The sequence below is a fragment of the Camelus dromedarius genome, chromosome 14 (assembly GCF_036321535.1).
Source record: "Camelus dromedarius isolate mCamDro1 chromosome 14, mCamDro1.pat, whole genome shotgun sequence".
NCBI lineage: Eukaryota > Metazoa > Chordata > Mammalia > Artiodactyla > Camelidae > Camelus > Camelus dromedarius.
In genome coordinates, this window is record NC_087449.1 from 64,795,588 (window position 1) to 64,822,585 (window position 26,998).

The window sequence follows — 26,998 nt, forward strand, 5'->3', positions numbered from 1 at the left end:
TCACACGGAAGACCCCACCAGCTCAGGGTCAGGTCAGGGGTAGCTGGTTGGGACGGGCTTTTCTGAGAGAAGCTGAGCCCCCGTTCATGCTGTCTCCAGAACATCCTTCTTTCTCTGCTCAGTTCACCCTTCCCACCCAGGCCGCTGATCTGTTCAGATCCCTCAGCCCTTCTGGGGACACAGCCACATGGCGCCCACCACCCAGAACCGCAGGCCTCTGGACGCTACCTCGAGCTCTGTACTGAAGAAACCAGTGAGTGAAATCTCTCCTTCCTTGGCTGGAGCTCCCCACCCTCCACCCAGATCAGGGCCCTTCCCACCCCGGCCTGAGCTGCCTGAGCAAACGGAATCAAGACAAGACAGGCTGAGGTATATAGTTCAAAGGTTGGTATCTTTTTGGTTCCTTTTTAACTTTTGTAAAGAAAAATAAGGTTGTGTTTCTTGTTTGAAAGAAAACATAAGTAAACCCCTCCCCGCCCAGCCTCCCCACTGCCCTTAGGGGCACCGGGACCCCTGGACCTGGGCAGGAGGGGCCGCGCTGGCCCGGGCGCGAGAGGAGGGAGCTGGGCACTCTGTCAGGGCTTCCTCAGGGCCAGAGAGGGAGGGCATTTGGGAATGGAGTCTGGCTTGGTTAGGCAAACAGTAAAATTAAAAAACTCAATACACACACCCACTATACAAATGGGGGCCAAGAGGCACCACCTCCGAGTTGGAACCATTTCTGGCAGTTGGACTCAGGGGCCTGGTACAGCCCCTGGCCCCCCAGTTCCCCATGTTCTGGGGTGGGGGACGGGGCAGGAAACAGTAGCTCCCAGGAGTAGGGGGAAGTCAGAGCAATCCCCTTCCCCACATGGTAAAAAAAATTACTAAAAAAGCACCCAAAGCTTGAAAAAACTAAACCTCCCTGGCAGGGAGAATTGGGGGCATCCTGCTTATCAACAGAATGCCTACCTGGCAAAAATGTGTAGAAAAATAAAATTAAACTTTATCCCTGAATGAGAGTGAAAACCCTTCCCCTGCCCTCATAACCCTCCCCCGAGGCTGCTGACTCCTCCCCAAGGGGCACAGACAGGTGCACTGACACGCACAAGTGTGCATGCACGCTGCCCTGGGCCCTGCCACACCTGTGTCCAGGGCCCAGGGCAGAGGGGACTGCGGGTTCTGACGTCCACAGACACACAGTCTCTCACTCCTCACAGCACTCTGAGGGTCCCTGTGCCAGGCTGAGGTCCCTCTTTCCTCCTCTGGGTTGAGGGTGGGCAGGATGGGACCCCAGCACAAGGGTGGGGGCAAACCTGCAGTATCGGTCAGGAGGGCAGTGGCAGGATGGGGTTGGGGAGTAGGAAGCAGGCCAGCTGAGGTGGCCTGGAGACAGATGGAGGTCACGCTGAGCCCACCGTGACATGATGGCAGAATGAAAGCGAGGGAAGTGGGGGCTCAGTGGCTGAGGAGCTGAGTTCACAGCAGGGTGGGGGCAGGGGGTCCAGTTTCATCTGAGACCCATAGACTGAGGGGTCAAGCAAGGCCCCCGTGGACAGTGCATGGGGGAGGGGCCTGGTAATGGGGTGGGGAGGGTCCTGGGTAGTGTTCTCAGGGTCACTGGGCTGCTGCTGGGGAAGGTCACCAGAGGTAATAAAATGGGGGCACACGTAGACAGAAGAGCCTTGGGGGTGCTTACACTAGTCCAGCCAAGCCCTCAAGACCCAGGAACTGAAGAGCCAGAGGGCAGGCCTAGCCTACAGCCTACAGGAAGGGCCAGGACAAGGACGGAGGTGCCCGATCCTCAAGGGGTCTGTCCTGGGGAGGTTGATTCTCCACCAGACCATCCCTCCTTCCTCCCCCAAGGAGCCCAAGGCGCCCGGTGGGACAGGGGAGTACAGTACAGAGAGGCGATCACAGGCCTCGGGCGCGGAGCCAGGGCTCAGGCCGGCTCCTGCTCCCATTACAGTAGTAGAGGCAGCCCTGCCAGGCAGGACTGGGTGGTGGGGAGGGGACCCTGGGGTCATGCAGCCCCTTGGGGTCCCTGGCCTCAGGATCAGAGTGTCAGCACCAAACACACAACTGATATCAGCCAAGGAGGTGGGCGGGGAGGGGTGTCACCCCAAGACCTCGATCAGCCCTGCAGTCAATTAGATGGGGAGAAGGCGTCAGGGCAACAGGACTCCATCTGGTGAGGTCAAGGGCCCTGGCGACGAGGGTGGAGGCGGCAGCCCTCGGGGAGGGCTCTGAGGCCGGCAGTGGTGGGAGCTGCACGCACCTGGGCGCACCCTCCGAGACTCTCTGGGCGCCGGGAGGCTGTGGACGGCGGTCAGCGCAGGCTCTGGTACAGGTAGGCAGAGGTGAAGAGGGCGTTGGCAGCCAAGCTCACAGCCAGGAGGCTCCGGATCAGGGAGGGGCCAAAACGACCTTCCAGAGAAAACAGAGACCGAGTCAAAGGCACAAAAGTCCTGAGGAACCCAAACACCTGCCCCGCCCACCAGAAATGCAGGGGTGCGGCTCTGCAGCCCCGCCCCAGAGGCTCTCCTGGGCTGCGGCCCCACCCCCAGAGGCTCTCCTGGCCTGAAGCCCAGTCCCCAGTTCTTTCCTGCTGCCCAGAGGCCTCCCACCCAGAAAGACCCTGAGGCCAGTTGGCTAAATCCTGACTCCCTGAAGGTGCCTCCTTTCCTGACCCTGGGCCATCAGGCAGGTACCCGGCTCGGGGGGCATACACTTGTACCTTGCCGTGGGGGTAGGCGGGCTGTGGCAAAGGCTTCACAGGCATGTGCCACAGGGGCTTTAGGGCATGAGTGCCCTGCCCAGACCTCAGAGGCAGTAAGTTGCTGCCTGGGGTCCCCAGCCCCAGGTTGATGCTGCAGAGTCACATCCCAGACCCCACCTGATTTTGGGGAGAGCACCCGTTTCCAGTCAGCTCAAGACAATCATTCCAGGAAACTTCCTCATACACACACACATCTCCCACAGGGCCTGGGGTGGGGGTAGGGGGCCAGGAGCTGACCACTGGTGCTTTACACGGAACCAGGACTTGAGATCTGATCTCACACCCTGCCCGTAGCCTGCGAGCAGGGGAGCCGGGATTTGAACCCGGGCAGCTCAGTGCCCAGTGCAGGCCTGCAGCCTCTGCATCGGGCCCAGGCGCTCCAGGCCGAGCCCATCCCAGGGAACTTTCCGCAAAGGTCAAAGTGTTCTCTATCTGTTCTGTCCAGGAGAGCAGCCACAGGTCACGTGCAGCAATGGAGCACTTGCAAGGTGGTTGGTGCAGCTAAGCAACTAAACTGTTATTGTTATTAAATTTTAATTGTTAAATTTAAATAGCTGCCTGTGGCTAGAAACTACTGGAATGGCGGAGATCCAAACCCTAATACAGTCTGGGAATGCTGTCTGCTGAGCCCCAGGCAGAATCCAGAAGGTGCTGTGGGAGCGATCTAACCATCCTGTCACCCAAGGGCCTTTTGAGGGGCTGTTCTCTGTCAGGGTCCCAGACTGGAGACAAAGTTGGCTGCAGACCCTCAGCCCCGACACTGCCCTGCCCTCCTCCCGTGCATCGCATCGCGGCGCAGACCTCTCCAGGTAGTGGCCTCCTCTGCGCACCCTCTGGTGGTGGTGTCCACCACGCAGGAGGACGACTGGGAGGAATCGTCCTCTTTCTTGATGGAGCGGCTGCTGCAGGTGCTGCCTCTTTTTGGCACTGACTTCATGTCTGCAGGGAGAAGGGGTGTTTCAGTGGGAGCTCACAGCTCACCCCCAGGGACAGACGCGGGGCAGCTCCACCTCCAATCCCAGGACGGTCCTTGGATGGGGCCAGCCAGCCAGCCCTGCCCGTCCCAACTCGCCTGGCCCGCCCTGGGCAGTGGGCAGTGGGAGGCCAGGTCCTCATTCAGGTCCTGTCCGCGTAGCTGCCGCGAAGGGAGCTGGTTTTAGATCAGGAGCAGCAAACTCAAAGGCCACCAGGCGGTGGAAGACGATGGCCACAAGTGAGGCTTCGGAGGGGGCAGGTCGACGGGGCAGGGAGTGGAAGAGGCTGGGGCGTGGGACCTGAGCCTGCCCTTCCAACTGTCTGGCCAGGATTCCGGCCCAGGGTGGCCAGATCTTCTGACATCGTAAGAGACACAGGAAATCCACATGTTCATGTGAAAGATTTAAAAGACTGAGGCCTAATTTTAAAAATTTAAAAATGCTTTGCAGAAAAACACCATTTGAGCAAAACAAAAGCATCTGCAACCAGATGCAGCCTGATGTGTTTTTGATCCATTCCAAGGAACAGAGGACCCTCAAGGTCAATTGTAAAAGAAGAAAATAAAATCAGCCAACAAAGGGCCAAGTCCTGGAGGGTTCAAGGTCACCAGAAGCCAGGCTGTGGGTGTCTGGACTTGGGGGAGTGGCCACACAGTCGGAAAGGAGCCAGAACAGGTCCTCTGTGGCCTCTTGACAGTGTCCCCACTGCTGCACACTGACCACAGGGGCCTCCCATGGCCTGCTGGGCTCTCCTGCCTCCGGGAGGGTGGTCACAGGGCCGTACCCACGGTGTGCTTCATGTCCCGCGTGGGCTGCCTCTGTAGGACCTGGGGTGGCTCGACGGGGAAGAGGCTGCCGTTGTGGGGCGAGTGTTCGTCTGAGCTGCTGGGGGTGTTGGGGGCCTCTCCGGGGGGCGACGGGAACAGCAGCAGCTTCTGCCCCTTCAGGTTGAGCCGGGCAGGGCTGATGAGGGGCCGGCGGTGGCGCCGAGAACCAGAGCTGGAGGCTACGGAGCCGGCTATGGAGGGTGCTGGGGAAGGGAGCGGGGAGGAGGGGCAGCTCCCTGACAGCACTGAGAAGTAATCTGGGGGGCGAGGGGATGACAGAAACAAAGATAACAACATGGCGTGAATGTTCGCTGTGGTTACAGTGGTGGCTCTTTTGTTCCTGTTTTTCCTCTATTAACCCATGAAGAGAGACAAGGCTGGACCTAGACTGGGGGTGCACAGGGGACACCTGCTGGGTACTGAGGGCAGAGGGGTCAGGCACCTGAAGGAGGAGGACCATGGAGCCTCAACCATGTTCTCCCTCTGCTCCGCTCCGATTTCTACTCAAAGGCCCTGGTACCTCCCTCAGCTGAAAGTGAGGCCTGGGTAGAAACAAACGGGAGACCAAAGGTCAGCTAACCTAAGCCCTGCTGATGGCGGAATCCCTCAGTCATCACTTAAGAATGACAGCATCATATCTAATTATAGAAACTACTGTGCCCATTTCATAGAAGAGGAGACTGAGACCCAGGGGTTTTAGGCACTTGCCTGGGGCTGCACAGTAGGGAGGCACAGGGCTGGGATTTGAACACAATCCCCTTTGGGGGCTCATCTGACCCCAAAGCTCATGCTTAACCCCTCTGCCATCCTGCCCCACACAGCGCTCCGGGGACCTCGGCCCACGAACCACCCCTCCTGAAGCAGCTTCCCCATCACTCCTCTTGGTTCTGTCCTCCTCACCTGAAACTGGAACCTCCGTGGATCGGGACACCTGGGACGGTGGGCGGCTCCCACTGAACAGATACCCTGAGTCTGGAGAGGAAAGAGAAAGGTGACATGGGGCACCCGTGGAGACAGAGCCTCTTCTGCCCCTCACATAGCCCGCTCTGCTGGCGGCGTCGCGCTGTCACAAGAACACAGGCTCTAGACCTGTCTGAAGTTCGTTGGGCACATCCTCACCTTGTAGATGAAGAAATTGAAACCCACAGCAGGCCACACACGAGATCAAGCCTGATGCCTGGTCCCGCACCCTTCTTTCCCATGAGGTCTGGCTGCTTTTTTGAGTCCTGCCTCCTCCACCAGCCCATCACCTGACCAGCTGCCTGCACTGGACCTCAGGGCACCTGAGCACTCCGCTCTTTCCTCAGTCAAGTGCACCCCAAGGGCAGGGACTCCATCTCACATGTCCTATTCCCCCAAGGGTCCCACTGAGAACTGAGCAGGCAGAGATCCACCATGTGTCCAGTGGGCACTGCTGCGCCATCGCCCGAGGGGCTCTGAGGGGCCCGTCGCCCGCAGAGCACCGCCCGACCTCTCCACCCACCAGGCCCAGGGACACAGACCCAGGTCAACCCAAGTGATCGGGCGCATGTGGCCATGTGGCCAAGCACAGCCAGAGTCCTTTCAAGAACCTGCTCTACGGATGCCGGGGAGGGGTCTTCCTCCTGGGCATGACCGCAGGGACGCAGGGGCAAGGCTGCAGCAAGAGGAGCAGAGGCCAGCAGAGCGGAGGGAGACAGTGCTGCACCTGTGACCCAGGCCACTAGGGCCGATGACCCACACAAACCTCATCCTCGGTCCACCTTGACAACGGAGACTCTGGAACACCCCACCTGATGTTCTGACAACAGCCCGCCTGCCAGGGAGCTGCCCTGCCGCCCTCGGGGCGGTGGACCTCCTGAGCCCTTACCTCGGGCCTCCCAGGGTGACAGGGAAGCTGCCTGTCATTTGCAGTGGGTGGGAGATCTTGCCCCGAAGGTCTGAACTGGCTGTAGGGGGCCCCTTGGCTCGGCCACGCTGGTCAGTGTGCATGGCCAGTCCGGGGGAGTGCTCGGGCCCACGGCAGTCTGCTCTCCTCCGCCCCAAATTCCACTACAGAGCCACAGGAAGCAGAGAAGGACACCCTCCTAACATCAGCTTGGGGTCTGAGCACAATGGTCTGACCTTTGATCCCCTGGGAAGAGCTAAGCTTCTAGCTGTATCCCCATCCCATAATGATAACAGCAGCCATGTCCGCTGAGGACCCTGTTCTGGAAGCTTCCTTGGCATGGTCTCATGTCAAGCCTTCCACAGCCCCAAGGCACAGCCACCCATTTCAGAGGAGAAGTTAGGATGCAGGGACCACCCAAGGTCACGGACTCAGGGGCCCCACTCGTTGCTCCCAGCTGGCCTGGTGGCCCCTGGCACTGTATTTCCTGCATGTACGCAGTCCTCACGCAACCCCACGGAGTGTGTATTACTAAGCTCCCTTACGGGTGGGGAACGGGAGGCGCCAAGAGGTCAGTCTGAGGCCCCCATTTCCCCTCCATAGACCAGCAGCCTCGGACCGGGTCGGGTTTTCTCCAGAGGGAGAGGTGGGTGGCAACCGTGACCTGGGCTTTTGGTTTTCTAACCCTGTGTTTACCTTGCAGGGAACCTTTGGAGCAGGAATGTTCCCCTTGAAGGTCAGGTTCTTGCCTGTCACCCTGTGGGGTGATTTATCTGACTCATTTCATTTTTTAAAGAACAAGGCAAAAGGGAGCCCTCCCTGGGCAGTCAGCACCCCTCGCTCCCCAAGATCGCCAACACCAAGCTCTGGCAGGGCCCGCATCCGAGCTGTCTTGCAGGGGCTCGGGAGCTGGGTCCCGACTCCAACCCTGGAGGCCTAGAAGCCTCTCAGGCTCCGGGTGGGGAGCTCCAGAGAACACTCTTTTGGGGATGGGTTTAGCAGCAGGGCCTCCCAGGTTTGGGGGGCCAGGGCATTCCATGTCCTCTCCCCTCCCCTGCCCCTACTCCAGCTGCTGTTCACGAAGGGCTCATGGAGGCCCCGTCCGCCAGCCCCAGGTCTGAGCTGGGCCAGGTCTCAGCTGTGACTCGCCTGCCACAGGCAGGGGCTCAGAACTCTGCTGAACAACCATTCTCGGCAGGGCAGGTAGCAGCCATTCTCCCCCAGCAACATGGCTCACGTCTGGTTACACGGAAACATCTGGAGTCCAGGTCTCTGTACGACTCGAGGCTCTAACCCCTGAATGCCACCCTGAAGACCTCAAACACCATCCACCGCTCAGCTCACGGGTGTGTCCCGTGAACAGTCCCTCCTGCAGTGCAGCCCACCCTCTACCCAGAAGGACGCTGGACTGCACACTGGGCAAGAAGATGGCTGGGCTCAAACTCTGGGTCCTGGCAGCTGCAGAGGCTGGGCAAGAGATGGAGGGAAACCGAGACTCAGGGAGGTGTTGGACTAGAGCAGGAGCCCCTGCTTGGGGGAGTCGTTGAGGGGCTTAAATGAGACACTGCATGTCAGCAAGCCCAGCTTAACCAGACGCTGCCCACATTCCTAGAAGCCTGGTCCTGCTGCCCACATTCCTAGAAGCCTGGTCCTGCTGCCCAGCCGGCCACCACCAGGCCTGGGTCAGCCCCAGGCCACACCCCGAGGGCGAGGCAAACCCTGTGTGCACCAGGCGGCTTCCCAAAGAGATGCTGGTCATCACAAAACACCCACAGGGCTTCAGGGAAGATCTATGACGGGGACCAGGTGCTGGTCACATCAGGACTCCACAAATGCCACTGACCAGAACCGAATCCCTGACCTCTGGACCACACAGAAGAGCCAGGGGCAAATTTCCCAGTCCCCAAGATCTAAAAACAACAGCAATGAATTAAGAAATGTGATAAAAGATAAACCCAATGGGCCTGGACATTTATCGGCTGGATGCCTCAGCGCTTTAAATATGTCATCCTCTTTAACCCTCACTGAAAGAGGAGAAAACTGACAAGACGGCTGTTGAGTGCTTCAGGCCTGCACTCCTAGCTAACCCGCTCCCCTCCCTGTGCACTCTTTTCTTAGAATAACTCATCCTTTTACCCTAGAGGTCTTGAAAGAAGGTCATGGACTGAACCTCAAGAAAATGGGCAGACCCTCCTCAACTCCCCCGTAACAACAGCAAGTTCTTATCAAGATGAAAGGAATGTAGCCCCTGCTCACACCCTGATTGTTATCACCCTCCTGCTCCCATTTTTCTATGAAACCCCAGGACAGGCCCACAGTCTTTAAGGCACTAGCCTGCTGTGACTCTCTTTGCCTGGCAAAGCAATAAAGCTGCTCTTTTCTATCCTCCCCAAACTCTGTCTGACTTTCAATTTGGCTATCAGGGTGCAGAGACCAGTTTTCCAGCAACATCACTACCACCACGAGGCAGGTCCCACTAATACCCTTTTTTTTTTTTTTTTGAGGGAAAATGAGGCTCAGGATGTTTAAGTCCCTTGGCTACGGCAGCTACTGAGCAGAGACACCAGGATTTGAACCCAGTTCCGCCTATCTCTATAGCAGGAGCTCTAACTGCCCTCCTGCACCATCTCCCACCTTGTGCTCAGCCAGAGACCCTGTGCCCAGCCACCCCTAGCCCCGCTCTGCCCACCCGAGTCCTCACCTGCTCGTGTCAGAGAGGGGATGGTGCCCAGCGAGAGGGCCCGGCTGAGGCGGCCGGGCAGCGAGGAGGGCGAGGCCCGTCGCGGTGTCCGGAACAGCTGCTGGTTGGCGAGTGGCAGGAAGCCGGGCGGGGTAGGGATGAACAGAGACGGCGAAGAGCCCGTGACACTCGGGCAGGGGATGGCCAGGCCGGGGCTAGTGGGGAAGAGGCCGGCAGAGTCTCCCGGGAAGTACCTGCAAGAGCCCATGGGCGTGGGAGAGAGGACCAGGGTCAGCCTGGGAGGGCTCTGCAGGCGGCCTCCACGTGGCGGGTCCCCTCCCCTCTCCCACAGTGCGAGGTGGGGCCTGAGTCGGGGTCCCAGAGGAGGCGTGTGTTAGTTGAAGCGGAAAAGCAGTCCGACCACATTCACGCCATTAGGAGCGGGTGGCTGGGAGGTGCCAGCGTGACCCACCCCTCCCTGCATGCCCCCTCCCAACCCCCAGCTTCACAGCAAACTAGTTCCACTACGAGTCTCAGTATTAAAGTGACACTGTCGCCCTTACCAACCTCACGCCAACCCTTCATCTTGAAGCAAAAACACCCAGCCCTGCGCCATGTGCTCCGTCAGGCTAACGGCCTTGGGCTCCTCTGTGCCACGTCCACTCAGTGCCCAGAGCCTCCTGACAGCGGCCGAGCTCGGGGAGCCCCCTGCTCCCTAGGGCCCGACTCCGGGAGTCCCACTGCTGCCCTCTGCTCTCAGACACCAGCCCCTCCTCTAAAGGCCCTGGCAGAGTGGAGGGGGAGGCAGCCAGGCCTGGGAATCCCCGGGAAGAGGCTCTCGTGGGACACCAGCCAAACTTGACCTCAGAAAGACCTGTAAACGATCGCAAGGCAGTTCAAAAGACGGAAGGTGACAGTGTCTCTTTAACTCGAGAGTGGTACAGATCACACAACAGGACCTGGTGGCCCCAAGCCAGAATGTCAACCATGCTTCTGATTAAGGCAACCGATTACAGAGGGGGAGGGACAGAGGCAGTTAATACATTATTAGTCCGCCGTCTGGACGGAGCTGCAGGAGGTCCAGCCTTACCTCAGTCCCAAGGGACAACTGAGCCCATGGACAATGTGCCGACGGACAGGCAGGCTGGCTCAGGCCCTGCTGCAGAGCCGGGGGCCGGCTAAGGGCCCCACCCTGTGCCCATCACAACCGCACACTCGGGCACCACTGGCCAAGCTTCACTCCACTGACTTCCCTCTTTCACCCCTGCCCCTGACTTCAGACAAGTTTATGAGGAAAGTGTGGGATCAGCCTATGCCCCCCTGGAGGATCATGTGACCTCCTTAATGCCTGTCAAAGTGCCAGGAGGCCACCTGGACTTCAGAATCAAAGGGGGGGACCCAGTATTTCAGGCACACAGGGACAGCGAGGCAGGAACTCATCAAGCAAACCTTCAGAGGAGTCTGGTCAACCTGGCTGCCCCAGCCTGGATGCGCCTGCATTCCACCTGCTAACCTGTCCTGCCTAAGCCTGTCTGACCCCCACCTCCTTTTCCCCAAAATGCCTGGGGAAGGTTCTGCATTTAAATGCAAGATATAATCTTGTATTGTCATTTTAAAATTGCGACACCATTTGGCAGGACAGCTGCTTCCTTGGGGAGTGGCCTGAGGTCAGGGGACCATCAGGCACTGAGGGGCAGTGAAGCTGCGCTGGGACCAGCTTTGGCCAGCTTAATCCGATCAGGCAGGGAGCCCTGTCCCCAGCTGGGGCCCGCACCTCCCAGAGAACTTGTCTGCCGTGTGCAGCAGCAGCCTGGCCACGGCAGGGTGCGTGGGCCTGGCAGCAGACATGTCAAGGCCTTTCAGTGGGCGGCAGGAGGACTCGGCGCTGGTGCCCCTGAGCCACCCCACTGCGCAGACCACAGGCAAGACTGGGAGTTGGCCAAAGGCCCCCCACTGCAGTAACCAGCAAGTAAGAGGAGAGGGGCCAAGTCAGGCCGCAGGTTTCAGAGGCGGCCAGCTGGGCCCAGGAGCTGGGTCTTGCCAGCTCTTTCCTGCTTTTCCCAGATCCTTCTCACACCTGGGGCTGCCCACGTTTATAACTTGAGTGTCTCAGTCACCTGGCACAGGCCACAGGTGCTTTCCCAATCTCTGATGCAACTAAAACTGGTGGCGCCGAGGGGGAGATAGTTCTTCATTCCGACCCCTCTCGCTGGGACTTAACTAGCAGATCCTTGTGAAGCGCGAAGGGTGAGCCCTCAGCCTGGCGCCACAGAAGACAGTCGGCCCCACCTCCGCCAGGCTCCCAAGCACTGCCTGAATATCAGCTTCCTCTGGCGAGGCCCCCCCACTGCCTGTGCCCTCAAACCCCGTCTCAGGGGCACTCAGTCCGGAATCCCAGTCTGGCATCCGCCGGAACCAAGGGGCTCTGGAGCAGGTGGCAGGTTGTATTGCAGCCCACCTGACGCTGAGGGGACGTCTGCTTTTCCCACCCAGTCCCCGCCCCAGCCAGGAGCGGGAGGAGAGAAAGGACTGTATTTTAAGCAGCGGTTTATTGAGACGACGAGGAAAAACACAACCCAGCAGGGCACCTGAGGATGGCCTGGCCTCAAGCCGCTTGGTGCCCACGTTGCCAGCTCCCACACCTGACTCTGGGGGGGCACGCTCGTCCCCCAGAGCCCCCGCCCCCTGTGCAGAAGCCTCTGAAGGATCGTGAAAGAAAAACAAAGACGTGGTGCCTGACGCCCACGGGTAAAAGCAGGGCCCCGGAGGCATTTATTGAAAATACAGCATCAAAAACACTACATCTACGGCCGGGAGTTGCGATTACAGTGATTAGAGGGTCACTAGACAGTCATCCACGTTCTACCACACAACAGAGGACAGGACACTCGGCAACAGCCACGGGCCGAGGGGACACGGGCCCCTTTGGGTGGGCTCTGGGGCAAGCATTATGGGGGAGCCCGCTCGGCCCGGGGCGGGAACCCCAAGCCCAAAGGGAGAAGGTGTCCAATGGCACCTCCCTCACTTCTCGGGGGCTGTCACCCCGATCCCGGACGGTCAGGTGGTTGTCCCCAGCGGAGGGGAGAGGCCCCCAGCAGGGCCGCCACGGTCCCCGTTAACAAGGCACGATCCCAGCGGCGCCTGCACTTCCTCAGCTGTTGCCAGTACCGCTGGAAGGTGCTGCAATACGCTCCGAGGAATGAGACTTCAAGGGACAGATGGGTAATTTTAAAACACCACACAAACTCTAAAAAGGCCAGGAAGCCTTCCTTTGACGGGGTCCATCTCATGACACGAGGGCGTCTTCCCGTCCCCGCTAGAGGGCAGGAAAGACATCTGCTCAGCAGGCTCCTGGCCAGCGAGAGAGCCGGTTCTGGTTATTATAAATAATTTAACTTAAATACACACATACACACAGATGTCCCACTTCTACTCAACGCCAAGAAAAGCAATAATTAGCATCGCGCCATCAGTTTCCTTGAGAATAGGAGGTTCCAGATACAAAGGCACGCACAGCCAACAGACACTGGTCCCCCGCCTGGCACCTGCCGCCTCCTCTCCCTGAGGCTGGCTGACTGGGGTGAGGGACAGACAGGGGCTCCCTCCCCGCTGACAGGCCAGCCACCCACCCCTCCTCCTAGTCAGTGCTCTTCCAGCTCTCCCTCCACCCAGAGCAAGCTGCGCCCAGCCAGACGGGCCTGGTCTGAGGCCATACAGCTACCGGGGGCGGCTCCTGACCCACCCAGGCTCTCCCACACGGATGCCGAGGGCGGCATGGCTGCCACCCCATCGCTCAGGTGAGTGGGGCTGGGTGGCCAGAGAACACGAGGATTCGTGCTGGTGGGGCTCGGGCATGACTCCCCTGCACCCTGGGGGCTCTATGAGGGTCTGACCAGGGCACTCTCACCTGCCCCTCAGGCCCAGCTAGTCGACGGCCCTTTCCTAAGTGTGACACATGTAATCAGCTTTTGCCTTTCCTGGGCTCTGATGTGCAGAGGGGAGGGGTTGGCACACTTGGGGCCACACCTAGAGAGGAGCTTGTGGTCACAGTGATGTGTGGCAGTACACAAGGGCCCTGGAGGGGTTGCACTGAGGTCACCAGAGGGCAAGATGCCAGGCAGGGGACAGCCTTGGTCTACCTTCCTGCTGGAGCCGTAGAAGGCAACCCCTAGGCTGAGAACCTCCTCCAGATGTGGATGGCACCTCAACTTCCAGAGCATGTATACACCAAGGTCAGCACCCAAGGGCCCTGGAGAGGAGTCCACTTCTCATTCCACAGATGGCAAACAGGATGGGACAGCAGGGCCTGGCCAGGACCACACAGCTGTCCCTCCCGTCCTGCTGACCCAGGGAGAGCGAGGCTGTGGCAGCCCTACCTGGAAGTGGGAAGCAGGAGCCTCGGTGCTCTCCATGAGGGACTCCAGGGGCCAGGAGGAGGGTAGTGACTGGCCAGAGAGGGACAAGGTGACAATGACCTGACATCATCATGGGCCTGTGTGTCCTTTGGGCCCCTTACCCTGTGCTAACCTCAGGGAGTCAGGACTCTTCCCAGGCATCATATTGGGGTGGGGCTGGAGGAAACTGGGGACACCCCTGGCATGGGGGGAAGGAGACAGGGCCAATGAGAGCAGTTCAGGCCCCACAGTGCCAGCCAGCTAGGGCAGCCCTGGCCCGGGAAGCCTGAACCCCAGTCCCTACAGGGAGTGACTGGAGGGCTTTCCATAAGGGTCGGGGTCCTGCCTTTCCAGGGCAGAACTGGGGGCTTCCCAGAAGATGGGCAGAGTGTGTGTGCTCGAGTTCTGTCTGGCTCACAGCGATGCCCGAAAGACAGATGAATAAAGAGAAGAGTATACAGACCCCACCTCCCCCGCCCACTTGAGTGAGCTCCCACCACAGCCTGGCTCTTAAGAAGAAACTTGCTGACCACAGGAGAAACATGGCCTTTCTACTGACCACCTTGAGAAGGGCCTTGCCCCACAAACTCATGGTCGAGGCCAGTCTGGGCCTAAGAACTGCGCTCTCTGTTCCCAGGGAAGGAGGCTGAGGGATAACAGGGTCTCACCAAGGCCTCAGAGCAGGGAACCCAAGGGGCAGCCCTGCCTCCTTCTGGTTCCACCAGCTCTGGCAGGGCTGGCTGGGCAACGGGTAGGACCAATGGGGCAGACCAGAGAAGTGATGCTGGGACGAGGTAGGGAGCTCCGCTCTGGCCCCAAACCAGCAGCACCTGCCTGCGCCAAGCAGCCCGAGTCGTCAGGCCATACGGCAAGGGCCCAGCGCTCGGCAAGGCAAGAGGAGAAGCAGACAGCAGGCTCTCAACCTTCTCCCACTAGTGTCAGAGCCAGGAGAAGGGCCGTGGCCAGCATGGGGGTGCCCAGAGCCACCAGCAAAAAGCCACAGGTCAAAGGCAGGCAGTGTGGGGGCCCCCTGTGTTCCAGTCTCAGGGCAGTGAGGGGGTCTTTGGCCAGAGAGGTGGCAGCAGTGGTGAGCAGCTAGAGAGCACCTGGGAGCACACTGGGTTGGGGAGTGGCTTGGTGGAGCCAGAAAGAAGAGGTGGGGAGGCCCAACTTCTTGGGAGAAGGGGCTGGGCCAGGACCAGGGGCCCTAGGATGGGCGGGGGTGGGAATGAGGCAGGTAAGAAAGATGCAAGACAGAGGTGCCCCGTCCGGGCTGGGGGCAAAGCCCTGGGCCTGTCCGTCCGTCTGTCCTCCCCCCGCAGTCACTGCTGCTTCTCTGACCTTCGAGGCCGGAACCTTCGTGGGCCTGTTGACTTCCTCGTGGCCACGGCTGCCGTGAAGCCCACCAGGCAGCACAGGGACGTGGTACTGAACTTGAGCGTGTCCAGCCAGCTGGGCGAGGCAGCCTGCAGGTACTGCTCGGCCAGGTGCAGCCCCAGCAGCAGGGCCCACAGGCAGGTAGAGAAGGCGTCGATTCTCCGGAGCCTGCAGGGAGAGCGGGAATGAGAGCCCATCAAGGTGGGAGAAGAGCTCTCTCGCTCCTATGATGTCCTGCCTTCTTCATCCGCACCCCTGGCCCCGCTCAGGACAGAATCCAGGGCCAAGAGGAGAGTGTAGGCCTCTTGGTGCAGCGCCCAATACTTAAACGCTGTATGACTCTGAGTCAGTATTTCTCCCGAGCCTCAGTGTCCTAGTCTGTGAACTAGGGCTAAGATACCCCCGAGTCACTGTGGGATGACACAGACACTATTTGGTACAGGGTCTGCAACTGCATGGGGAAGCAAAGCAAGGACCCAAGGAATTCCCACTTGACCCTCCAACAACCCACGAGCTAGATTATCATCACTCCAATTCTGCAGGTGAGGAGCCTGAGGTGCGGAAGCAAGGCAACGTGGCCCCAGTGGCCCTGGCACATGGCAGTAAGTGGTGGGCCGGCTCTAACATTGCTGCCCCTCTAAGGCAAGTCACTTGCCCTACTCTTGCCCACTGGATTTCCAGCTGCTGGAGAAGAAGGATGGAGTCTTGTTCCAGCTGCATCATGGAGCTCAGCCAACGGCTGTGCGCCCAGCAAGGTCCCTTGACTCCAGACCTAAGCTTTCCTCCCACTGAGCCCTGTCCCAAGGCCACAGTCCAAGACGCAGACCCCTGCCCCACCCACTGCACACATACCTGATGCGGCCGGCCAGCACCATGGCCAGCAGGCAGGTGAGCAGACCCAGTGTCACGACGCCCACCTGGTGGCTCTGCCCTAAGGCCCAGGCCTCGCGCAGCTTCTCTGCCACGTGCTCCGGCAGCAGGCCCAGCAGCTGCCTCCAGCCCTCGGCCCCAGGGGCTGTGCCATTGTCAGGTGTGGCCGAGCCATTGCCACCAGGCGGCAGCGCTGGGGGCAGGGGGCCCCCAGGGGCAAAGGGGTTGTTGGTGCCATACAGCGCAGTGGTCAGCAGGAAGGCGCAGGCCAGGAAGGCAAGGGCACGGAGCACGATGACCTGGACCGGGGCCTTCACCACAGATGAGCAGAAGCTCTGAGGGAGGGACGGAAAGACTGGTCAGTGAGATGGGCAGAGCCACCCACCCATCCTGGGGCCCACTCTACGCACAGGGGTCTGGCCAGGGCCCCACAGTCCTTGCCCAAGAATCCACTCAGTTCCTGATGGCCAGATGCCCTAAATGCTGAGACACTCTTGGCTTGGTTTCTGGTTTACCACTGGGTCCCATTAATCTGTCTCACTTCTGGGCCATCATCCCACTGTGAGAATTACTGAGTTGGGGGGCGGGCACTGCGCTACCACGTTCTTCACAGAAACCCTTTTCACGTTACACTGAGCTCTTCTTTCAAAGTTTTTCAATCATGAAGTTCTTATCAAAAATTCCTATTGTGGTTTTAACTGGGATTGTAATAAATATACAGATAACTCAGGCCAAAGTTAAGTTAAAACATACAGCAACAAGTCGTCCAGTCTGGGAACAGGGTGGAGGGGAGGAAACCAAGGGTCAGGGTGCCCTGCTGGGCAAGCAGGCATGTGGGCTGGCGGCATGGCCGTGTGGTCAGGGACCTGGCTGCAGCCTGGGAGCCACACGCCAATGGGACGCACCTCTGGGGACCGGAGTGGGTGGGTGGGAATTTCTCTGGGGAGGATGGCTTTTACTTTTAAATCCACTTACTACTATGTCAGATTTTTTTAAACCATAACATCCCTTTATCTGAATACAGTGGATAAATTAATGATGACTTTAGCCAGCCGGTCCTGGGTTCAAATCCTGGTGACACGGCACACCAGGTGTATGGCCCTCTGCAAGCTACTTAAGTTCCCTGAGTTTGGTTTCCAGAGCTGTAAATGGGAGTCACAGTGCTCAGCAAAGCACCCACCACAAAGGTGCTGTGAGGAACCAACACAAGGGCTGGGAAAGTGCCCGGCTGCAGCAGGGAAACTCAGAAACCCATCAAACAGGCAGGTAACAAATGCGTCCTGATACCAAGCCATTCCGCTCAGGACACCTGCTCCACTCCGGGTCTGGGGGCAGGTTGGTACACGGCCCCACTAGAAGGCTGCTGCCCCAGGGAAAAGGACCTCAGCTCTGAAGAGCTGCCCTCCGGTCACTGGGCTGAGTCCTCTGTGAAGGGGTCTCCTGCACAAACTTGGGGGCTGTGATGCCCAGAATGCGCTGGGGCCACCCCTCAGACCTGAGTGTGGGTCTGGTCAGCCTCCCGGCGCTTGAACTGGTGGCTGAGCAGCAGGGCGCGCAGCTGGCGGTTCTGGTGCTTGATGTAGTACTCGACGGCCGCCTGGCAGGGCCGGCACAGCTTGTACATCTGCTCCAGGTGGTGCCGGTACACCTCGATCTCCTCGTCGTACCTGCCCTGTGGGGGGCGGGGCAGAGGCTCAGGGGCCTGGTGCTGCCTGCCTAGCAGGTCGGACCTGAGTTCATGTTTGAGCAGGGTGACCACGGGCAGGTCGCCCCCACGCTGCACTGGCTTCCTCCACCGCCCAAAAAGACAAACGGCCCCCTGGGTGCGGTGAGGGCATCAGGAGTAAGGGCCACCCAGAGCCCGGGATGCAGCAGGGGGCCTCAAGTGACAGGAGACACTCTAGCCAAGTTCTGCTGCTCCACAGGATGCACCTGGAGGCCAGAACTTGGGACATGGCCCCGCTCCCAGACACCAGGGCTCCAGGAAGGCGGGTGAGCCACGGGAGAAGGTAGCTCTGGGCTGACACCACCTGGATGCAGACAGACGGGACAACCCAGAGGTGGGCGTGCCTCACCCCTTAAGCCTAGGGATCCAGACAACACTAGAGAGCCCTTGGCTGGGCCAGGGCTTTAGTGGGAATCAAAGGTCCACTGGGCTTCAGGGACAGCACAGGAGACCTGAGTCCCATCTGTCCTCCCCCAAGAGGTGCAGCAGCAACAAACCTCTCCCCTTACCCCCAGCGTTCCCAAGAGAGCCAAGCAGTTCTGTCTGCAGGGCCGGAGGGTTATCCGTTTGCTCTCCCGCTGAGACTGAAGAAGCCTCGTCACACGTGCCTTCCCTTCTTTCTGCCGCTTCCCCATTTCTCCCTGATCAGCCCAGGCTCCCCTCCATTTTCCCCCTTCCCTCCTCCCTCCCTCCCTCCCTCCCAGGCTGGGCCTTGGGAAAGTCCATGTCCCTGGGCTTCAGCTGGGACTTTCTCCTGAGGTCGTGGGATTCCCAGCCTGGGCGAGGTGGGATGAGCTAGACGACAGGGCTGCTGGGCTCAATGGGGCCAGGGAGGCAAGCCCTCACAACCAGCTTCTCAGCAGCACCCATCTCCCTTCCTCTCCCACAAGCCAGGAGCACCCTCCACCAATTCCAGAGCAAACCGCCTGCCGGCAGCAGGCAAGTCACACTCAGAGGGACGTGGACAGGACGGGTCCAACAGGGCCCCAAGCTGGAGCCAGAAGACCCTACTCACCTCCCCCGCCCAGGGGCAAACCCCTCTGCCGTGGGGCCAGCATGGACAGGGGCAGGGTGAGGAGGGGGTTCCCCTCCAGATGCCTCTCAGCTGCTCTAAAGCACTTCGGCCCCTCCCCGTGCCCACCTCACCTCGTCTCTTGGCGAGAAGGCGGCCAGCTGCTTGATCTTGGTGGTCTGGTGGTGGCTGCACCTCCTACACAGCAGCACCTGGCTGCTCACCCACTGTGGGGGCTGCGCGGGGCCGCGGGGGCTGGGCGCGCTGCTCACCACGTGGTTCAGGTGCTCCAGGTACTGGGCGGGGATCGGCTTGTTGTAGTCTCCGTTCTGGGGGAGGAAGACCTGAGTCAGGGGGCTCCATCGCCGTGAGCCTGGTCCCAGGCTGCTAACACTTTCTTTACACGCAACACAGAAGCTCTTCTTCCGAAGAAACTTCACGTGGAACCCCAACAGGCGAGACACTGGGAGTGCAGCCTGGAACCCCCTTACCCCCCACCCCCACCCCGTATCATTCCTCAGGACCCGACTGAGTCTGTCACAGGGGTTGGCGAACAGCTGGTGGGCTGCCACCCATGTCTGTGAACAGAGCTCTCCTGGACCACAGACACACTGACTACAGGGGCTCGGCAGATCCGAGTGGGTGCCAGGGACCTCATGGCCTGCGAGGCCTGAACTCCTCATTACTCGGCTCCGCAGAAAGCCTGCGACCCCAGGCTAGTGCAGAGCAGGGAACGAGCTTCGGAGCCAGAAAGATCTGGAACTGAACCCAAATCTGCCTTTAGTGTGTGACTCCGCACAAGTCATCTTGGCTCCCTGAGCCTGTTTCCTCATCCTCCAAGGAGGGGTGCAGGGCCAGGGCGTGGGGCCCACAGGCCCGGGACGGGAGGGGATGTGCGGCCGCACCTCCTGGAAGCCGTTGTACTGCTCGCAGTGGGGGCAGTCCCAGCAGTTGCGGTTCCCGTAGGGCACTACCGTGTCCTGGTTGCAGAACCAGCAGTTGACCACGGTGTGCGTCGGCTTCATCCTGGGGACGAGGACGGAGTGGAATCAGTGGGGAGACCTCGTCACCGGCGTGACGGAGACCAGGGAGGATGTGCAGGAAGCAGGCCGGGGGAGGAGAGGACGCTGTGAGGGCGAGGACCCTGACTGGACACCGTGTGTCCGTCTGCTTCTCCTCAGCCCTCGAGGCAGACTCCCCCCGACCCTGGGGGCAGCTGGAGACTCACCAGATCCCTCGGCTCCACGTGTCCACATGGGGACCCAGGTCCACCAGGCCCCACTGTCCTGGGGCTCAGGCATGGGGGCAATGGGGGTCAGGGCCAGCAGGCCATGGGGCAGACAGCGACCAGCTCCAGGATGCCTGCCCTCCCCGCAAGGCCTGCAGACCCTGGGCCTGTTCCCAGGCTGTGCAAATGGTGCTCCCTGGGGAGCTTCCAGATGGAAGGAGCCTCCTGTGCTTCACAGAAACCCCCAGGACAGCGAGGGCCAAGGAGGCCAAGGGGTGGGGACTACAGACAGCTGCTCAGCCAGGGGCTAATCCTGACTGGCAGAGGGACAGGGCAGGCCAGCTACAGGGGCCCGCACAGGCCACACATGTGGTGACAGGTGGGGTCTGCAGGATAATCCCAGCCCAGACATCGAGGGATCTATGCTTAAGGCCCCTCCATTCATCTCACTGACTGTGTGTTGGGGGATGGTGTCGAGAGGGGGAGGGGTGCACAGCAACTGCCCAGCAAACCCCTCCAATCCCAGGAATTAAAACAATGCGGGTGATGAGTGGCAGCTCTTTGAGCCCCGGGGTCCTGGCTTTGCTGCTCCTGTCCGCCTGCTCACCCTCAGAGTCCACCTTCAGCCTTCCGAGTCTGGGCCTCTGCTGGGGTGGGCAGCCATATTCCACATGGACACCCCTACTGTCCAAAGACAGCTTGAGCCCACGCTTCTGGGAGCCAGAGTCCCTGGCCCTGCCAGCTTCTAGCCATGGGCTTCTCCTCTCTCAGCTTCAGCCCACGTCCAAGTGGGGGTAATCCCAGAACCAGGGCATCTGCATGTTACAAGGATCCAATGACACAAGACACACTAAAGGTGCTTCCCAACACAGAGCGCTGGTTGTCACTACCCTGTCCCTGGGGTGGTCAGGGGCCTGGAAGAAAGGCTGCCCCCAGGAAGCAGAACTCCTGCTCCTGACACTGCAGCTGCCTCCTGGCCTTGCCACTCCACTGACCACAGGCAGGTTCCAAGAGTTCTCCAAGCCTCAGTCTTATCATCTGTTAACTGGGAACAAGACACCTCAAGTGTGGGAAGCGCTAACAGTGCTTGGCTAAACGCCCAACATCTGGTAATTAATGTGGGGATGGGGAGGGGAACTGGAAGCCCAGAGAGAAGTGGATGGAACCAGACCCCGCACGGAAGGGTCCCAAGGTCCACAGAGGGCGCCCCCAGCAGCCCCAACCCCAGCTCAGGCCAAAGCCCTCATGATGGATCACAAGGGACCACCTTGTCTCCAGCATCGAGTCAGCGGGCAAGACCCAGAAACAGCAGCACTGGGCAGTGCAGCCTTGTGGTCACCATGTGGCCTTTGGGGAAAGTCATTCTACCTCCTGGAACCTCCACTGCACTCCTTCATTTGGCCATCAGGGATAATGATAATCCCCGCCCCAAAGAGGCTGCTGAGAAGATCAAACAAGAGAACTTAGGAAAGCGCGGAGCTGGGCAGGTGGTCAGTGGAGGCATTCTGACAGCGTCTCTGGGCTTCGTGCAAAGAGCAGTGGAAGGAGGCAGCTAGCGGTGTGGGAACCCGCTCTGCTGAGATGCCAGCACTTGGCTTTCTCTTTGTTAATTTATACCTGCTTTACAGGTTTCTTTTTAACAGTGCACAGGGGCAGGTCCCCAGGGGTGATGACGTAGGCTCCTTTGCCCCTTAGGCCCTGCTGTCCTCACGATGGGTCCGTCAGCCTCCTTTGCCCCAGAAGCCCACTGCACCCTGGCTGGAGAAGAGCCAGCAAAAGAGCTGGCAGCCCACAAATAAAGATAGACAGGAAGGGAGTAAGAGACTGGCCCCAGGGACCAATGGTGGGGAAGCAGGAGCCAAGGCTTGGGTCCAGGGGGACAGGCACGGAAGCCCCTTCCGCCCAGGAAGTCATCATTTCCACCCTGAACCTCCAGCTCTGTTGCTGGGGAAATGAGCCTGGCCTTGAAAGCGAGTGACAGGAAGGGGAGGTGGGAGATTAGCCCTGGCCCCTGGGCCAGCGGCTCTGGCTCCTGTCACCCTCAGCCCTTCGTAATCCCTGCCCGGGGTTGAGGGCTCCTGCCACTCTGAGTCTTGTGGGCGCTTATGGGTCACATCTGGGGGCGCACTCATGGCTGACCTTACAGCTCGAACAGTCTTCACAGCTGCCAGGCAGGTGGGCCTGGCCTCTGGGCCCACACCCACTTCTACCAGGGATCTGCTGGGTCAATCTGTTCTGAGCCAGCAGCCCAGGTCCTGCTCTTGCTCAAGGAATGTCCCCCACCCTGCTCCCCTCCTAAACTCCTCAACCCGCTTCTCCCCCAAGCCAACAACCTCCGACCCCAGTGAGGCTCTGGGTCAACCCACAATTTGTGGTGGACAGTATCTGAGGTGACAAGACACAATGTCCCTGTGACAATTAGAAGAGTCCTGGCCAGGCTGCCTCAGGGAAAAGGTTGGGCCCCAGAGGCTGGGTGGCTGGGAGGGTCTGGAAGGTGCTAACCCAGCTCCTGCTACCTGTGTGCTGTGCTCTTGGCCAGAGGAGGCCCGAGGCAGCCAAGGATAGGAGGAGTGCCTCAGGAGGAACCAGGGGCAGTTGCACACTCTGGAACCATCCCTCCACAAGCCCCAAACAATGGGGAAGAAAAAGATGAACACGTGCCCCTAACTGTTATCATCCCACTGGCCCCAAACACAAACTTTTAGTTACAACAAAGTTTGTGCCTGACACCCTGCCAGGCCCTACAGGTCTGGTGGGGGGCAGAGGGCGGGGGGTCACTTCTAGCCCACCACTCAGAGGGCTGCAGCATGAGGCCCTGGGCCCAGGACCCTGCCAAGGACTGGGCACCTGTTGTGAGCCCAGCACTGTGCCACATGGAAGGCTCAGTCCCTGTCCCAGGGGGCAGGGTGGGCAGAATGGGGTTTGTCAGAGACTGGTGAAGGCCAATGTGTAACCAGTCTCCACCAGGCTCTGAGAAACCCCCAGAGGAGAGCCGGGCACATAGCCCGTGACTCTAGGCACCGCGTGCTGGCCCAATGGGGTCTAGAAGATGGTCTCCGAGAGTCAGGCTAGTTCCCTCAGGTAGTCAGCCTCTGGCAGGACCCCAACAGGATGTCCCAGGACAGCCTCATAGGGGAGGGGTCCTTACTAGACCCCACATGGCTCCTCACTTGCTCCTCTGTGCCCCAAGTGGGCAATACATGTCCTATTCACCTGGGAGAATCCAAGAAAGTGCCTCCTGGGCTGCGGGACAATGGCGACAACGTGCAACTCAGCGCCTCCGCGCTGTCGCTCCAGCCTCAAGGGAAAGCACACTTAAGTCCACAGCAGTTCTGCCAACACTGAGACACAGAGCCCCCGGATCCGCTCTCGGGGGACCACCCTGGTTATTCAGCACAGCCCGTGCAGGCTGGGCACACGCCAGGCTTGCAGAGAGGCAGAGATGAGCGAGGTTCTCCACTCCTGACCCGGACACAAGGACAAGAACGCAACCTCACAGGGCAGCTGGTGACAGATGCCACAAGAGAGAGCCAATAGGCGGAGCATCTGCCGTCACCCTGAAGAACAGGTCTGCTGGCCAGCAGGGCAAACGAGCAGATGGCCTTCAAACAGACGGGACTGCTGGGCAAGGCGGGGGGGCCACCCGGCATGCGTGCAGGGAGCGGGGTCCCCTCAGCCAGAGTGTGCGGCACTAGGAGAGTGTGGCGAGAGGTGAGTGGGAAACAGGGACTCTGAACGAGGCTCTGCTCCTATACCCAGGAGGCTGCATCCTTTCCGTCTCTAAAGACCAGAAAGTGGACAGTCCAATAAACACCTGCGGGGGCCGTGGGAGGCCCCTAAGGTCCTGAGCAGGGATGTGCTGGCAGCAGATGGAAATGACACCAAGCAGCAGAGTCTGGGGGTGGGAGTCTGGGTGGGAGAGGCACGGGAAGCCACTAGGACTGTGTGGGTACAGGGTGAGCAAGCCCAGGAAAGCATAATTCGGGCTTCCACAGATTTCCAGTGGGTGCAGAGCGGCAGCCACATCACCCGGTGAGGACCCAGAGTGCGGGGCTGGGTTACGAGCTGAAGGGCTGGAGTGAGGCGGGGCTCTGCCGCTGAATAGGTGGTACCACAGGACAGGCCTCCGTTTCCTCATCTGTAGAATGGGGACAACAGCAGCACCTGCCTCCCAGGTTACACAAAGTCCAGTCCAGAGGACTGCCTGGTGGGAAGCCAGGGTGGCCCTGCCTGAGGCTCGGGGGGGCTGCAGCCCTTCAGAGAAGTGACCTCCTCCTCCTGCTCTGCGGGCAGGCTTCTGTCCATGTCTCTGTGCTGAGGCGGCAACCACCCACCTGGCCAAGTCGATTTCCAAAAACAACTCTCCTCACATGCTCTCCTAAGGGTCATTCAAAACCCATACTGTGGCCAAAGCCAACATTCCTCACAGTCACAGTTCTTCCCCCAGAAGGGAGAAGGGATCAGTCTGCGGGGCTGGTCTTGTGTCTAAATTGTGCCAGTGGCATTTATGACCCCCAACAAAAGCTCTAGGGTAAAAGCTCAAGCCTCCTGGGTAACGGCTGGTCCTTCTCAACCTACAGGACCCAAGGCAACACCATGACCCTGGCATCATGCCACTAGAGTGAAAGGGCCTCCTGGCTTCACTCCAATCAGCTCACCCGTCACGGCACCAATGCCCCAGACGCCTGTCTCCGAGAGGGAAAGCTGTGGCTGGCAGCCCAGGAGGGGAGATGGGACCCCCAGGGACAGCTGTAGCACAAGGCAAGAGCTGGAGGCACAGTGAGCACACCTAGTCCAAGTCCAGCTACACCAACACAAGGGGGCTACAAAGCCTGGTGACAATGCCTGGCCCAGGCTCTGATCCTTGGGCTGACATTCCCCATGGCAGGTTAACTGGGAGGCAGCAGTGTTCAGAGACAAACCGGGCTCTGGACACACCTCTGCTGTCAACACGCTCTGGGAATCTGAGCAGGTGGCCTGATACTTCTGCACCTCAGTTCCCTCCTCTATAAAATGACTGGTTTGAACCAGTTGGTCCTGCAAGCCCCTCCAGCTTCCAAAAATTGGGCAGAAGCTGGGACACGCAAAGGCGTGGGTTGTCAGGGACCCTTTGAGGCCGCCCCCTCCTCAGCCTGCCAGTCTGGCTTATCCTGCAGACACAGCTGATGTCCCTCCTACCCCTTCCTCCTCCGGGAAGCCTGTGACTCAGTCGCCCTCACTTCTTTCCTCCTTGGGTGAGAAGCAGGGCTAAAGAAGAACAGACAGACCCTCCAGGCTCAAATCCCAGCTCCCCCACTTGCTGTGGGCAAGTTCCTTCGCTTCTCCCACCTAAGAGCTGAGCTTCCAACATCCCTTGCTGAAGCTACAACCCCACCCCTTTTGTCCCTAGAATGTTCTCACAACCCCACCTTTTTTTTTCCTGTGCCCTGGAAGGTGGATCAAGTAGGGAGGCAGTGGGGCTGCCCCTGAGACCCTGCTGAAGCAAGAGGCCATTAAGCTATTATCCCTGATCATGGCGACCCATGAGACGCCAGCTCTGAAAATGGGGGTCAACACGATCTTTGAGCCTAGGCCAGGGCGGCGGGCAGCCACTGAATCCGCTCAGCAGCAGCGCAGCCCAGTTTAAAGACCTCAGAAGTATGTCCGGCTTTCCTACTCTTGGAGGCTGTAGTGCCCAGGGGTTAGGGATGCCGGCTCCACAGCCAGGGTGTTACAGTTCACACCCTGACTGCTCTCATTATTAAGTTTATGTAGCTCTTTTGTCTCTCAGCCTGTCTAGGCACAGCAGGGGCTGTGACTCGGAAATGGGCTAATGTGAGATTAGAACGACGCCTGGGACAGCGCCTGTACACCAGAAAGTGCCAGCTAGGATCGTGCCACCCCAGCGTGCTCCTGAGGACCAGGGATCCGGGATGAAGGCGAAAAGAGCGCAGTCCGACCCTCGCTCGATTCTCCCGCAGGATTTGGGGGCCCTGCAGACCCTGCGGCTCCGCCAGCACAGGTCTCTGCGGGGGAGGAAGTGCGTAACTCACGCGCTGGCTGTCCCCGCCCGCTCCACATTCCTGAGGTCCCCCAACCCACTGCTCAGCCGCTTCCCACTAGATTCCCCGCACGGTCTTCTTTCCGGGGGTGGGGGCGTGCACAGCGGGTCTCAGCGCGGGGGCACAAGGGCCAGGCCCCGCCGCCACGCCGGCCTCGCGGCGCACTGGCAGGGAGGCGCCGGGCGGTCCCGGAGCCGACGAGGGCGGGAGGGCCGCGGGAGGAGGGCGGAGGACGGGGGCGGGCCGAGGCCGCGTGGGCCGCGCGGGCCGCGCGCACTCACCTCCGCGCGATCCGGTAGAGCAGCACGCCGGCGGCGGCGCACGCCGTGACTCCCAGGCCGCCGGCCAGGCCGGCCGTGGGGCAGCGGGCCAGCAGCGCGCTCACTCCCTCCATGGCTCCCCGCGCGGGCGGCGGACGGCGGACGGCGGACAGGCGGCAGGCGGCGGCGGCGGCGGCAGCTGGGGGACCGAGGGCCGCAGGCGTGACGCGAAGCGGCGGCGCGCGCCTTCTCGCGCCGTGACCTTCGCCGCTTTGTAGCCGGCGCGGGCCCGCCCCCTGACTCGGCGCGCTCCCGCCGTGCAGCCAATCGGAGCGCGGGGCGAGCCCGTTGGGCGGGGCGCCGGCGGAAGTCGCGGTGCCGGCCCGAGTGCGCCCTCCCGCGGCCAGAGGTGGGAGGCGTCGCGGAGCCCTGCCCCGCGCTCTCCGTTCCCGCCGCGCTCGCCGGGCCTCTCCCGCAAAGTCCACCAACTTCGGCATCTCGGCTGGTTTTAACTAGTTTCCCCCGTTAGTTCTGTCTTCCCAACGCCTAGCCAAACCCGGCCCATGTGCGCGATGCTGTTTTCCGGCAAGTTGGAGCTTCTTAAACCACTTGACTGAAGCCACTCCAATGATCAATTGGTTTGTGGAAACATGAACGTCTCCCTCCCCACAGGGAGGAGATCGACTAGATCATAGGATCTATGCTTCCGATCGATCGTAACCCAACCAGAATGTCAGAGGTACTGGCCTAGAGGGATGAAACAAAAAAAGCACATGCAAATAAATTTTGAAAATACCTAAGTTTGAATAAACTCCTATATTATGTGTATGTTCACAGGAAGTAGAGGCTGGTTAATATTGAACTGCAAATAGTTGCGGGGGAGGAGAGTGAAGATTGATTTTATGCAAGTGTTTTAGCATTACTGGTTTGAGCTAAATTACTTTTATAACTAAAAAAAACAAAAAACAAAACCACCAGTAAGTC

The 26,998-nt window shown here is 59.9% G+C and overlaps 1 protein-coding gene across 4 annotated transcripts; it reads right to left on the reverse strand.

The window, feature by feature from the left end:
- Window positions 1–372: 372 nt before the first annotated feature.
- On the reverse strand, window positions 373–26,199 carry TMEM201 (transmembrane protein 201). 4 transcript variants are annotated; one of them, XM_064494080.1, is made up of 11 exons: window positions 26,036–26,199; window positions 19,391–19,511; window positions 18,620–18,814; window positions 17,243–17,419; window positions 15,730–16,082; window positions 14,842–15,045; window positions 9,128–9,360; window positions 5,460–5,531; window positions 4,517–4,816; window positions 3,560–3,697; window positions 373–2,406 (listed from the first exon to the last, which is right to left on the reverse strand). In XM_064494080.1, exons 1-11 carry the CDS (start codon window positions 26,146–26,148, stop codon window positions 2,309–2,311), a joined length of 2,004 nt encoding a protein of 667 aa, XP_064350150.1. In that variant the 5' UTR covers window positions 26,149–26,199; the 3' UTR covers window positions 373–2,308. The 4 variants fall into 4 exon arrangements, 3 of the variants coding, with proteins under 3 accessions (XP_064350150.1, XP_064350153.1, XP_064350152.1); XM_064494083.1 differs by lacking the exon at window positions 26,036–26,199 and adding an exon at window positions 25,746–25,901; XM_064494082.1 differs by lacking the exon at window positions 26,036–26,199 and adding an exon at window positions 19,714–25,695.
- Window positions 26,200–26,998: the final 799 nt, after the last annotated feature.